The sequence below is a fragment of the Hypanus sabinus genome, chromosome 22 (assembly GCF_030144855.1).
Source record: "Hypanus sabinus isolate sHypSab1 chromosome 22, sHypSab1.hap1, whole genome shotgun sequence".
NCBI classification, from domain to species: Eukaryota; Metazoa; Chordata; class Chondrichthyes; order Myliobatiformes; family Dasyatidae; genus Hypanus; species Hypanus sabinus.
The window spans coordinates 21,889,168-21,903,776 of NC_082727.1; the positions used below are offsets into that span (position 1 = coordinate 21,889,168).

At 40.3% G+C, this 14,609-nt stretch overlaps 1 protein-coding gene across 4 annotated transcripts in view; it reads left to right on the forward strand.

Annotated features, from left to right (window-relative positions):
- The window catches only part of sh3pxd2aa (SH3 and PX domains 2Aa), a 322,252-nt gene that overhangs the window by 268,366 nt on the left and 39,277 nt on the right, over positions 1-14,609 (forward strand). For all 4 annotated transcript variants that reach the window (XM_059947263.1, XM_059947261.1, XM_059947262.1 and 1 more), the window contains one exon: positions 11,109-11,226. In XM_059947263.1, coding sequence (XP_059803246.1) covers positions 11,109-11,226 — 118 coding nt within the window. The remainder of the gene's footprint in view (positions 1-11,108; positions 11,227-14,609) is intronic.

The window sequence follows — 14,609 nt, forward strand, 5'->3', positions numbered from 1 at the left end:
ATTTAAACTAGGCCAGACTGAAAAAAATCACTGAGTAATTACCATCAACAAATCACATCAGAGGAAGCAATACACTGGACCACTGTTACACCACCATCAAGAGTGACTATCATGCTATTCCATGCCCACGTCAGAAAGTCTGATCATCTGGCTGTACTTCTACTCCCTGAGAAGAGACAGAGTGTGAAGACTGCAGCACCAGTATTGAGAACCAAGAAGGTATGGACAAGGGAAGCACAGGAGTGGACTGGACTATATTTTGAATCTGGTTGAGTGTGCCACAGTTGTTACAAACCTCATTAAAACCTGTATGGATGAGTGTGTGCCTATGAAAACATGCTATGCATTCCCAAACCAAAAGCCATGGAGGAAGTTTGTCGTCTGCTGAGGGCTAGATCTGTGGCATTTAAGTCTGGTTATCCAGGTCTGTACAAGAAAACCAGGCATGACTTGCAGAGGGCTATTTCAAGAGCTAAGAAACAATTCTGAGGAGGAATTGGATGCACGTCAACTCTGGCAGTGTTTGCAGGCCAATACTTCCTTCAAAGCAAAATCCAACATCATGGATGGCAGTTATGCTTCACTACCAGCTAAGCTCAATGCCTTCTATGCCTGTTTAGAAAGGGAGAATATAACTACAGCTGCGAAGATCCCTGGGATCTCTGTCTTGGAGGCCAATGTCAGGCTGTCTTTCAGGAGGGTGAACACTTGTGAGGCTATAGGCCCCAATGGAATACCTGGTAAGGCTCTGAAAACTTGTGCCAACCAACTGGTGGGAGTATTCAAGGATATTTTCAATCTCTCATCTAGTAATGGGGAGGGGAGTAGGAGGGGCTACTGCACAGGACTGAAAAAAACAATAGAAAGTTGTAAAATTAGTCTGCTCTAACTTGTGTACTCGCCTCCATAGTATCCAAGACATCTTCAAGGAGCGGTACATCAAAAAGACAGCGTCCTTTATTTAAGGACCCCCATACCCAGGTCATGCCCTTTTCTCGTTACCATTAGGAAGGAGGTACAAAAACATGAAGGCACACACTCAGTGCTTCAAGAACAGATTCTTCCCCTCTGCCTTCTGATTCCTAAATGGTCATTGAACCCATGAACACTACCTCATTTTTTGCACTTTTTAATTTAGTTAATTAATTTATTCATTTAATTTATTTATATACATATCTATACATACTGTAATTGATTTACATTTTTTGTTCTATGTTATCATGTATTGCATTGTACTGCGCCACTAAGTTAACAAATTTCATGACATATGCCAGAGATATTAAACCTGCTTCTGATTTGGCCCAATCTCCTATGAATTTTCCTCCCTCATGCTCTGCCCTCCCTTCATGTTTTAGCTTTGATGGACTTCATTAGAGGAAATAAGGCCTGTTCAATTAGTTTGTGTCCTGGAAATGTTGAGTTTCCAGAATCAGCAAACAATTCCAATTGATGCAGACTTGCATATTCTGAAATTAGATATTTGGTTTTGTTCTTCATTCTTGGTTGCTCATCATTGCCAATGGAAGCTCACTCTTTGGCCTCAGGCTTTTTTTCAAGCATGAGCTATTTAAAAGAAAAACAAATGATGTAATGCTTCAAATCTTTCATTTCAAGATGGTATTCACATAACTGAATTTGTGAGCATTGTGTATGCTAACAGTTCAAAATAATCAGAATTGCTGTAACTCAACAGCCAGTTCTTGAAATAAAACATCAGTTTCACAGACAAAAGCTGTGCTGTGATACGGATTTGCATTTTATGTAAGTTGTATGTGGCCAAATACCATTGGTGCAGCATGGAATTTTGTGTACGTACTTCCTTCTGCTTGGACTGCAATGTGTGCAATGCATTACACAGGATAAACTTTTGTACGTTAAACTAAACCTTATTCTAGTACTGAAGAGCAAACACGAGGAAATCTGCAGGTGCTGGAAGTTCAAGCAACACACACAAAATGCTGGTGGAACACAGCAGGCCAGGCAGCATCTGTAGGGAGAAGCACTGTCGACGTTTTGGGCCGAGACCCTTTGTCAGGACTAATTGAAAGGAAAGATAGTAAGAGATTTGAAAGTAGTGGGGGGAGGGGGAAATGCAAAATGATAGGAGAAGATCGGAGGAGGTGGGATGAAGCTAAGAACTGGAAATGTGATTGGCAAAAGTGATACAGAGCTGGAGAAGGGAAAGTATCACGGGATGGGAGGCCTCCGGAGAAAGAAAGGTGGGGTAGGGGGAAGCACCAGAGGGAGATGGAGAACAGGCAGAGTGATGGGCAGAGAGAGAGAAAAAAAAACAAACAACTAAATATATCAGGGATGGGGTAAGAAGGGGAGGAGGGGCATTAACAGAAGTTAGAGAAGTCAATGTTCATGCCATCAGGTTGGAGGCTGATGACAATGCTCAAATGTCTCCTAGCCAGTGTTTCTAAAGTTGCAACAGAACAATTCTTATATTGCATGAAAAAAATAAAAACACAAAATGCTGGCAGAACTCAGCAGGCCAGACAGCATCTATGGGAGGAGGTAGTGACAATGTTTCGGGCCAAAACCCCCATGCCTCAGTATAGGAAAACAAGCATGACCTGTGCCTTTTTCACCACCTTATGAACCTATGGATTTGGACCTCTGGGCCTCCCTATTTGTCAACATTCCTTAGTGCCATACTATTTATGTGTATGCCCTAACCTTATATGGCTTTCCAAACTGCATCGCATCATGCTTGTTGGAGACTAAGTTCCATGCTCACTTCAACTTTTCATCTGATCTATATCCTGCCGCAGAAAGCCTTCCTCACTATCCATAGCGCCACTGATCTTTATGACATCTGCAAACTTATTGATCATACATTCCCAACTTTGATCTCTGTGGTACACTCTTTACAAACTCCCAATCAGTATTCTTTCACCACTACCCTCTGCATCCTAGCACCAAGCCAGCTTTGGATCCAATTAACTGCTGGTGGTCAGATGGCACCAGCAAACAGTTCACTTCATTACTCTCCATTCCTTTATTATCTAATTAATCAAGTTAGCGAGACACAACTAGACTTTGTAACTATTCCTGAATATTTCCTGTTTTCAATATCTTGAGAGTCCAAGCCCACAGATCCCTCAAAGTTGCTGTACAAGTTATAGGGTGGTTAAGAAGGCATATGGTATACTGTGGCATATCTAAGGTATGGCACATGCCCTGGGCGCCACTTGAAGGGTGGACACCACTGAGCAGTTTCCATTAGTCAGACAAGCCATCCTTGGTTAGTGAAAAAAGAATTTTCTTCACTAACTAGGATGGCCTTATTTCAGAGCATTGTGTAAGAAGACCATGAAACATTTTTTCACGAAGAAGGAGGAAAGTGGAGCTGAAGGACGGAAGAGACAAAAGTTGGAGGCGGGGGAAGCCAAGAAGTCGAGCAAGTTCTTCATGCCCATCTTTGAAAAGCCCGGAACAGGTAGTTTGACACGTTCCATGAAGTCGCCTGCACCTGCTACAAGTTTGTTAGAATCCGAAGGTGGATCAAGTACAAATGCGTCACAAGCCAAGGAAGAAGTCAAGTCAGATAAATCTGATTATGACGAGATTAAGAGTGAGGCTGCCACAGAGAATGTGGACGTGACAGGAGGGAAAGATGATGATGGTGGTGGTGATATTGAGTTTATTGATGAGATTTTACCTGATGAGATTGAACCTGACGACACTGAACCTAGTGAACTGGATGGTATCAAAGAGCCTCAAACCATCATACCAGAAGTGATCAAACAGCACAACATTGGACTTCTGAAGTTTGACAAGGATAATGGAAAAGCAATTCTGCCTTGCGCGTTGAGAACAGAAATAATAAAGCTGAGTTCAAAGAATTTCCAGAACAGTGAGGGGCCTTTCCTACCAACAAATAACTGCTCAATGAACAAAATTTGGATCAAGAGGAAGTCGGTAAATGGTCATGGTGAGGAAGTGACTCGCTCATGGCTAGTCTATTCCCCTTCTAAAAAGTCTGCATTTTGTATCTGTTGTCCTCTCTATTCCCAGTCAAACCATCAATCTTCATTGGAGCAGGAAAGTGGATTCAACCAGTGGAAAGCACCTGAAAGGATTAGTGTTCATGAAAATGCCAAGAATCATCAGGAATGCTTCACACAGTGGAAGGAAATTTAGCGGGAATCAGAGGAGTTATTGACACGGTATTTCAGTCACAGATTGAGAAGGAAAAGCAGAAGTGGTGTGATATCTTGATGAGAATCCTTCACCGCATAAAATTTCCGACTCAGAACCTGGCTTTGCGAGGACACCGGAAGTCACTTCAACTAGATAATGACTCCAATGTGGGAAATTTCCTTGGCTTATTGTAGTGGTCACCAACCAGTCGATCGCAATTGACCAGTTGATCTTTGAGACTTTCCCAGTAGATCCCGAAAAAAATGAAAAATAAATACACAAATACATTATGCCTGATAAACTTTTTGATGCAAATATGTAGTAACTTCTACTTTGTAAAAGGGTCACTCGACAACTTCATGCCCAAAAGGAACAACTTTATCTAGGATGATAAAACAATATTTACATACAGAGGTTTTCACTAATATGCACTGGCAGAAAAGACTGGAAGGAAAACTCTGTAACCCTGGAAACAATCTCTCTTTACAAACAGCTTTACCATGATCCTTATTGGTATTAACTTATCTTTATAATGCTCACATTACAACACTTCTCCGCCTTTAAATTCCAACATTCCCCAAATGTAAAGAAATGAGAAACAAAAACAGTGGTGTCATTAGCTTGTACTATACTAGCATAGTATACTAATGTCTTATACTTATACTAGTGTCTTAGTAACAGTTTACCAATACCAGGAAAGTTGAGGAGCTGAAATCAGGGTTGAAGGCTCAGAGAACATGGATCAACAAATGTTAAAGGACTTGTCACCCTGTGACTATTTTTCACGACAGTTCAATGAATCCCTGGATGTAATGCAAACAGCTCAGTTTGTTGCATTTGTCAGGATGGCTTTCCAGGATTTTACAACAAGGAGGACTTCCTCACTCTTTTGCACTTAAAGGAGAGAACGAGAGGTGAGGATATTTACAATGAGTTTTTAAATGTCCATGAAAATGACATTCCCATTCATAAACTGATGGCAATCACTACTGATGGGGCCCCAGCAATGCGCTGTGTGCTTGTTGGTTTTATAGCACTGTGCCATAATGACCCTGATTTTCCCAACTTCCTGAATTATCACTGTGTGATTCATCAGCAGGCCTTGGCTGGGAAGGTCATAATCTTTTCTCATGTAATGACACTGGTGGTCAAACTGATAAACTTGCTTTGAGCAAAAGTGCTTCAGCACCACTTATTCAGGGCATTATTGGATGAGCTCAATGCTGCTATGGCCTGTTTGATATGCTAGTTACAGTGTTTTCTTGGTTGAATTAATTTGAAAGATGACAAAAGTATTTTATGTAATTGAAATACAGTTAGCCCAAATAAAAGGCCTCAAGTTGGAAGTACAATCTGAGCTATTTTTTCGCTAAGCGATGCAGTAGGTCAATCTGTCTTTCAGTAAGACCAAGGTAGGGGATCTTGGGCTTAAAAAGGTTGGTGACCACTAGCTTACTGAAACTACTGGCCATCTTTGACCCTGTCATAAAAGAACACCTCACTCATTTGGAAAGTCATCCTGGATCCACGTCTTATCTTTCACTGAGTGTCCAGAACGAATTCATCCACATGATGGCATCCACTGTTCGCTAGAGTTTACTGAGAAGCATTCGTAAAGCCAAGTACTATGGTCTCATGTTCTACTCGACTCCTGATCAGGCACACAGTGAGCAGATGTCAGAAGTATGTGGAAGTTGATTTTGAGAGGAAAACAGTCCGTGTTAGAGAGTCCTTCTTTGGTTTTATCCAGATAAGCCAGAAGGATGCTGAGGGCTTGATTGAAGACATCTCAAAACAGCTAGAGAAGGACGAAATGGAGCTACAAGGTTGTCGGTCACAGTGCTATGACAATGCAGCTATGCTGGCTGGACACAGAAGTGGTTCATCAAAGAATAAGTGAGAAAAACAACCTGGCAGTGCTTATGAATTGCAACAATCACTCACTCATCTTGGTGGGTGTACATGCAGCCAAACAGGATACAATGATGGTCGCGTTTCTTGGAACCATCGAAGGTCTCTACATGTTTTTCTCTCATTCAACACAGTGCTGAGTTGAACTCAAAAACGCCTTGCCTGTGGTTGTTAAGTCGGAGTCTGAAATCAGGTGGAGTGCAAGGACAGAAGAAGTGAAGACCATCAATAAGTACCTTGAGGAGATGCTTCAAGTTCTCCAGGACATGATAGACAATGAAAACGAGACCAGTGAACAAGAAGTGACACAAGGCAGCTGTACAACTGCATGTTGAGTTGCAATATTATGATTTTGCTAGGATTTTGGAACAAAGTACTCATTCGCATTGACCGTATTCAAAGGAGGCTACAGGATCCTAGTATGAACTTCCACGATGCTGCCCTGGATTTGAAAGCCCTCCAAGATCAATTTTATGATGAAAGAGAAGTGTTGGTCAAGTGAGTCACTTGAAGAAGGAGTTGGTCTCTGTCAAGAATGGAATATTGAAGTTGAAAGACGTCAGAGATAAAAGCAATGAATGGCTGATGAGAACTCGAGAGACACTGGATTAACAAGTAAGGAGGAAATGGAAAGAGTCACGAAGGGAACACTCGACCGTCTTCACAGAGAAATGGACGAAAGGTTTGCTTGTTTGCACAACACTGATGCCAAGTTTGGGTTCCTTTTCTATGTGGAGGGATAGTGTTATATAGCGCTGATGGTAACGACCTAAAGAAGTGCGAAAATTTGGGCAAATTGTACAGCTCTGGTGTTGATTGACAGCAGGCTATATGAAGAAATTTTGGATTGCAGAATGTTGCTATCAAGGCGGGTCAACATGAAAATATCTAGACCTGAAGAGCTTCTTGAATTTATTGTTCAGTATGGAGATGAGAGCGTCTTCCCCAATCTTCGCATTGCTATTCAGATAATGCTAACCATGGCAGTTTCTATCGCCAGCTGTGAGAGATCATTCAGCAAGTTAAAACTAATAGTTCCATATTTGAGAGCCTCCTTGGGTCAAGGCAAACTCTGTGATCTTGCTCTGCTGAGTGTAGAAAGATAAGAATCTGAAAAAACTGACTTTGATCACATCATAGACCAATTTGTATCAGTGAAAGCAAGGAAAGTGCAGTTATAATTTTCATGAAGTGCCATAATTTGTTAATTATAAGATTAACAAACTTGTAATTTTGAGTTAATATTATGGTAGAGTTATCTAAAAGGTGGGTGTCAGATGTTTGGACAGGGGTGCAATTTCAGTGTTTGCCATAGGCGCTATTTTCCATAGATACGTTGCTGATGGTATATTGTCCTTCATAAGTTGCAGTTTTGAATTCAGAAGCCACAAAACAATATTGCAACTCTATAAGACCCTGATTAGACCACTGGTGAAATAATTATGTCCAGTTCTGTTTGCCTCATTATAGGAAGGATGTGGAAGCTATAAGTAGATTGCAGATTTACCAGGATGTTGCATCAACTTTCCTGGTAACCTCCTCAGAAAACACTATATGATTGGTTAGGCATGATCTATCACACACAAAGCCATGTTGACTATTCCTTATCAGGTCTTGCCTATCCATATACTTATGTATCCTATTCCTGAAAATACTTCCCAGTAATTTACACACTCCTGACATCTGGCTCACCAACCTATAATCTCCCACCTTAGAGCCTTTCTTGAGCAATGGAACAAAGTTAGCTATCCTTCAATCAATCCTTTGGCACCCCATCTGAAGCTAAGGATATTTTAAATACCTCTGTCAGGACCCCAGATTTTCTTCACGAGCCTCCCACAAGGTCCAAGGGGACACCTTGTCAGGCCCTAGAGATTTATACACCCTAATTTGCCCCAGGTGTCTCCTCATTTATAATCTGAGTCTCACTGTTGGCACAGAAGTGTCTGTCTGTTCATTTTACTAACAAAACCCTTTTGCTGGTGGTGGGATAGACTTTTTCCTCCATAGTCATGCATCTAATGTAATCATGGTGCCTGAAACTTGTAACTCGTGGTAAGATGGCACCAGCAAACAGTTCATGAAACTATTTCTTTTATTACTTCTCTCAAAAACGATTCTACTATTAAGTTGTATGCGATTGAAGCCTGTGCTTTACATTTTGATGATGTATTTATATGCCAATTGAGTGATCTGGTGCTTGGCTGTCTCCAAAGGAGTTCAGTGAGGTTGAGAGCAATGTGTGTAGCCTGGTGGTGGGGTGTGAGCCCATGATTGACTCCATTGCCTCTCTCCGATTGACGTGTCGGGCAAGGTTGAAGAGTGTGGGCGGGTGTTCAGCATTAGACTGGTCTTCTGTTCCTTCTCATTAACTGCTGTCAGAGGAAAATGCAGAAGTCTTGCATTCCCATTCTACAAGGATTGATCAGAGTGGCTTATGACTGTGGATTCATTTGAGGGTCTTCAGGTTCATGTTGCATGCATTTCTGGATTCTGGTTACTCTTGTTTTGCTGGTTTTGAGCAGTTTGATTGGGGTGATCAAAGTGGATTGGGGTACTTTGGCAAACACTGGCGCTGCGGCTTGCAGTTGGCCAGTTGGCATTGAATTGAACTAAGCTGGATAGTCCTGGACTCCTTGTTTGATGATTGATACTTATTCACTTTTTACTGTTTGCACAATTTTTTCTTTTATTTCAAGTGTTGCGTGTTTGATGTTTTCTTTGAACAGGTTCCATGATATTTCTTTGTTTCATGGCTGCCCGAGGGAGGATGAATCTCAGAATTGTATTCTATATGCGTAGTGTACTTTGATAATAAATGTGCTTAGCTGCTGTTGTTGCTTTCCTCTTTGAGGCTAGTTGCTTCTCCCACACCCTATAAACACTTGTTTGAGAAGGGAATGATTAAAGGGGATTCCTACACTACCCAACTGCACTTAATGCCCTTCTTGGCAGTCACCAATGTGCAGTGTGAGCAATTCACTAAATGTACTATATACCACATTTTATACATTACAACTGCTGCATAGCAAGAACAACCACAGTTCTAGCTGTTCTATATGGCTTGTCAAGCACTGTTGCTTGTCATACAGTAGGTATAGTCAGCTGGGTCATTGGAACTGTCCGTGATGGCCCACATCCTACAGAATGAGCGTATCATTGCCCCAGCTTTCATATACTTTATCCCCAGTCTCTTCCTCTAGGAAAGAGAAGAAAATAAATCTCCACCTTGTCACTGCTCACTTCGTCCTCAGCAATTCTCAAAATGTATGTTTCCAACATGGCAGCTCACCCTGTACTTGTCGCTCCAGTTATACCTCAGTCACAATAATTATGCATATGCTGCCAATCTTGATGTCACCCTTAGACCTTACCTACCTCCACCCTTTTTAGTGCTCCTTTTATACCTTGCTCTCAAACATACTGCAGGTGCTAATGGTCTCAGTGCTGCCCTAGGCCTAAATTCTGCTCCACCTTTCCTGGCCCTCTTTTTGTACCTAATTCTCAAGTCCATATCTAATGATACTCATTGAAATGGCAACCTCTCCCATATTGTTTGGAAATTTGTCTTAGGACCCTAAAATTCCATTGCAGTGTGATTGTTCCACAACCCAATCGATACTTATTGAATTGAGGCTATCTTGCTTGCAGATCAGTAGAAATTTAAATTCCTATTGAGTTCAAGGGATAGACATAAGTATTAAAAAGAAGTAAGTTATACCTAGTGGTTTGATTGCTGTTTGAATATTATTTTGTTTTGTTATTGACTTATATAGCCTATTAGGGGATATCATTTTTGGGTCTGTTCTTTTCTTCTTGGGCCCTTAGCTCCCAGTGCAGTATAGGCCATCAATGCCATCCTGCTTCCATCATTCTGAGCCAGTTTCTCAAGCCTCTTCTCACAAAGTCGATGGTGTGTTTGGAGTCCAACAATATTTCTGTAATCCAGTGCACAAGGGATTGGCCAATACAGCTTCACCAGAGCCCTGTTGGCCAGCCTTGGCCTTACCCATTTATTCCTCCCATGACAGGGACATTGAGTTGGACTTTGAGAGGTTCTATTTTTTAGATATTTTAATTTTAGGACAGAATATATGGGATGTATTAAAGTGGTCTCTATAATTAGAGGTTTTGTTTTTTTTTAAAAAAGCAAAATAAACCAAGGCATTTTACATTAAATTACAAATAGATGGACAGTCATCATAGGTTTAGATGATTTCAATAAAGAAAAACTATTCTTCTGAAGACTGATAAAGGGAACTGCCAGGGGTATACAAAATTATGAAGGACATAAATGTTGTTGATACTGAGAAACCTTTCCCTTTAGCAGCATTGCCTTTACTTTAATCAGACATCAAGTGTTAAAGTAAGGAGTATGAGTAGAGTAGTTTGAAGGAAATATCTTTCTCCCAGAAGGTAATTGAAATCTGGAACACACTTATTGAGGAGGTGATGAAGAAAGATACTCCTGGAACATTTCAGAAGTGTTTAGATGAGCACTTGAAATTCCAAAGCATAGAAAACAATGGGCTATGAGTCCTGGAAATTCAGATATAGGTAATTGATGGCCTTCGTGGTGGGCTAAAGGGTCTTTTGATAATTTTAAATCAATTTCAAACTATCAGCAAAGGAGTCGTGGATATTTTGCACAGTATTCTACAACATGAAAAAACTGAAATGGTAGAAGAATTGTTCAGAATTTTAAAAAAAAACAAACTGGGTAAGTACAACGAAATTCTGAATTGTTCATTTAAAAGGATGGCAGAAATGGAATTAATTGGATACTATCTTAGGAAGCTAGCACAAATGCAATGGGCAGAATGGCTTCTTCTGCATTGTGAAACCATCCAATTATTCAATTCCATTACTTTATTCAAAAGATCACTCAGTCAAAACTTAACCTGAAAAAAATGAGGGAGAAGAAGCTTGATGCACTTTTCTTGACAACAGAGCTCGGCAGGACTGCAGCAACTATTTCTGTATTTTTCATGTCTGTTTGAGTTTGAAATCCCTTGCACTAACTTTGCTTTAATGTATATTTATGATAGAGGAAAAATATATCACTGTGCAACCATATGTCAACCAAGGCAAAGATGAGATTGGCTTTGAAAAAGGCGTCATGGTGGAGGTCATACAGCGGAACCTTGAAGGCTGGTGGTTCATCAGGTGGGCTTTATTTCAAAGATAATTTGGAAAATTAATAGCATTCATGTTTTGCTGTTAATGTCTATTTACTTTACAGTCCAGAGAAATTTACATTGTGAGTGTACAATTATAATTAAAGTTTGCTTAGTGGTTAAAACTTTTCAATGGAGGGACTTACAAAGCAAAAGAACAATATTGATCTCTATAGCTTTTACCATCTTGTGTCATTCATTTTTGTATTTTTGAAACTAGTATTCTGATGTTGAGTTTCCACTCTCAGGTCTGTAGTCTTTGCTCTGTGTAAACAACCTTCATTGAGAGAGAAGTAATGGGAGCATAGTGAGCAGCAAAATATCTAGGGTGTACTTAATTTCCATCCTGTTTTACTGCCTGTTGATATTTGCAGATGAGGCATCTAAGAATTTAGGGGATGGAATCAGAATCAGACTTATTATCACTGACATATGTCATGAAATTTGTTGTTTAGTGGCAACTGTGTGTGTGCATATCTCTATGAAACCCCCTGGTTTCCTTGGCTGCACAAGTCTGGGGAAAACACTCTGTGGTCCCACCAAACTCATGGGATTGAGACAGCTCTCCAGCCCCAAATCCCGGATTGTGTGGATGCTGTGTAATTTGCTACCCTGTTACAAATTAGTGCCATGAAATAACAGACAGTACATTGCATACAATTAAAGCAATAATGTTTAATAATCTTAACTAAAGGGTTAGTAAAGAAAGACAAAAAGAGAAGAGCCCATTTTAATTCAACAGTCAATAATACACAAGTTGGAGCTCATCTTGAACTTCTCTGTCACTCACGTGCTGGGCCCTCAGTCAGCGTGAAAGCACACGCCAACTTCCGAATGTCACCCTCAATCCATCTCAAACAAATGAGACTCCCTACGTCATATCCTATGACCGGTTCTCCCCAGCATCTTCTCTCTTCATTTCCTGCCAAATCAAAAAAAATTCCCAAGACCAGCCTTAGTGTCCCTCACCAAGAAAACCTTCCACTAATTGGATGGCACACATTCCACATTATCCCTTATCTTCAACAATAACCCAAACAGGCTGAAAGCAGAACAGACTACTCTTACAGAACTGCTAAGTGAAATACCTACGACATAACAGTAAAGATGTGAACCGGGGCAATACATATATATTAAAAAATTATGGTTAATTGAGACACATTTGGATCACTATACTTTGGCCCAATTAAACAGCTAACCCAATTAGCCTATGTTTCAGGGAAATAGTTAAACAGGTGTATAAAAGACAAACTACCATTTAGCTGAGTGACAAATTGTGTTTAAAGGAACTACAGAACAAATTAGAACACTAATACTATTACAGTAGTTCCTAATAGTTATTGATGGAGGATCATTCCGTATATGCTGCTGTTTTCTTTTGACTGTAAATGAATAAAGTTAGTGCAGGCACATAGTACAAATAAGGGACTGCCTTCATACAATGCTTTCGACAATTGCATCCTTCAAATCTTTATTTTCATTGTAACGTCAAAGTTCAAAGTAAAATTTATTATCTGAGTACAAACATGTCACCACATGTAACCCTGAGATTCTTTTTTCTACAGGCAAATCTATAGAATGGTAACTGTAAACAGGATCTATAAACTGTAAACATCAGGAACTGTAAACAAACTGTGCCAATGCAGATAATAAATAAATAGCAATAAACAACAAGCATGAAATAACAAGATAAAAGAGTTCTTAAATTATCCCTTTTTATCAAGAGTCTGATGGTTGAGAGGTAATGACTGTTCTTGAACCGGGTGGTGTGAGTTCTGAGGCACTTGTACCTTCTACCTGACGGCAGCAGCAAGAAAAGAGCATGGCCTGGGTGGTGCTTTTCTATGACTAAGTTTCATGTAGATGTGTTCAGTGGTCAGGAAGGTTTTACCAGTGATGTACTGGGCTGAATCCACAATCTTTTGTAGGATTTTCCAGTCAAAGACTGAAGATGATTGGCAATACCTTCAAATTCTTCATGGTTCCTAACTTACTGAAGTAGTAAAATTATTTCATTGAATCCTTGAAGCTGCAGTGAGCAAAATAGTTCCGTATTGTCTTGTTGGTTATTTCTCACCAGTTATTGATGACAAAAATCATTGCCTTTTGAACACAAGCACACACAATTGACACTAATTAGAAACTGTTCAGCAGCAGTCTCCTGTCTCAATTAAGCAGCATAGTGTCCCAAATAAACAAAGGGAATTCCAGCTATTTTCACAGGTTGTCTTAAATAAATGGCTGCCCTGATCAACCAATCGGTCAATTAACAGGAATCCACTGTTTAAGAGAACAGAAATAGTGAGGTTGTGTTCAGAGGTTCATGGATCATTCATGGCAAGGATAAGATGCTGTTCCAAAAATGTTGTATGTACATATTCAAGATCTTGTGCCTCTTTCGTGACGGTAGTAACAAGAAGGGGCATAACCTGCATAGTGAGGGTTCTTAATGATTGATGCCACCTTTTAGAAGCATCACCTTTCGAAGATATCCTCAATGTTGGGTAGGCTAGTGCTCATGAATAGAGCTGACTGAGTTTACAGCCCTCTGCAGCTTTTTACAATCCTGTGCAGTGGTCCCTCCATACCAGACCATGATGCAATCAGTTAGAATGCCACTGATATGCCTTCTTCATAATTGCATCTGTATGTTGGGCCCAGGATAGATCTTCAGAGATGTTGATATGTAGAGAGAATAAAGCAATGGGCTTAGCATGCATCCTAAAGTTGTGCCTGTGTTGATTGTCAGAGAGAAGGAAATGTTATTTCCAATCTGCACTGACTGGCTCCTGATGAGGAAGTCAAGGATTCAGTTGCAGAGGGAGGTATGGAGACCCAAGTTTCGAAGTTCATTGATTAGTACTGAAGGGATGATGGTCATTGAGTCATAAAACCCTATAGCACAGAAACAGGCCCTTAGGCCTAAATAGTCCATGAAGGAGTATTAATCTGACTAGTCCCATCGACCTACATCAAGACCTCCATACCTCTCCTAATTTCTCTCAAATGTTAAAATTGAACCTGCATTCACCCCTTCTGCTGCAGCTCATTCCACGCTATCACCACCCTCTGAGTGAAAACATTCCCTCTCATTTTCCCTTTACATCTTTCACGTTTCACTCTTAACCCATGATCTCTAATTCTAGTCTGATCCAACCTCAGTGGAAGAAGTTTGGTTACATTTACCCTGTCTATACCCCTTATAATTTTGTATACCTCTATCAAGTCTCCCCTCATTCTTCTACACTCTAGAGAATAAAGTTCTAACCTATTCAACTTTTCCCTATAAATCAGATCCTCAAACCCTTGCAACATCCTTGTAACTTTTCTCTGCACTCTTTCAATTTTATTGATGTTGAATACTAATCTGTA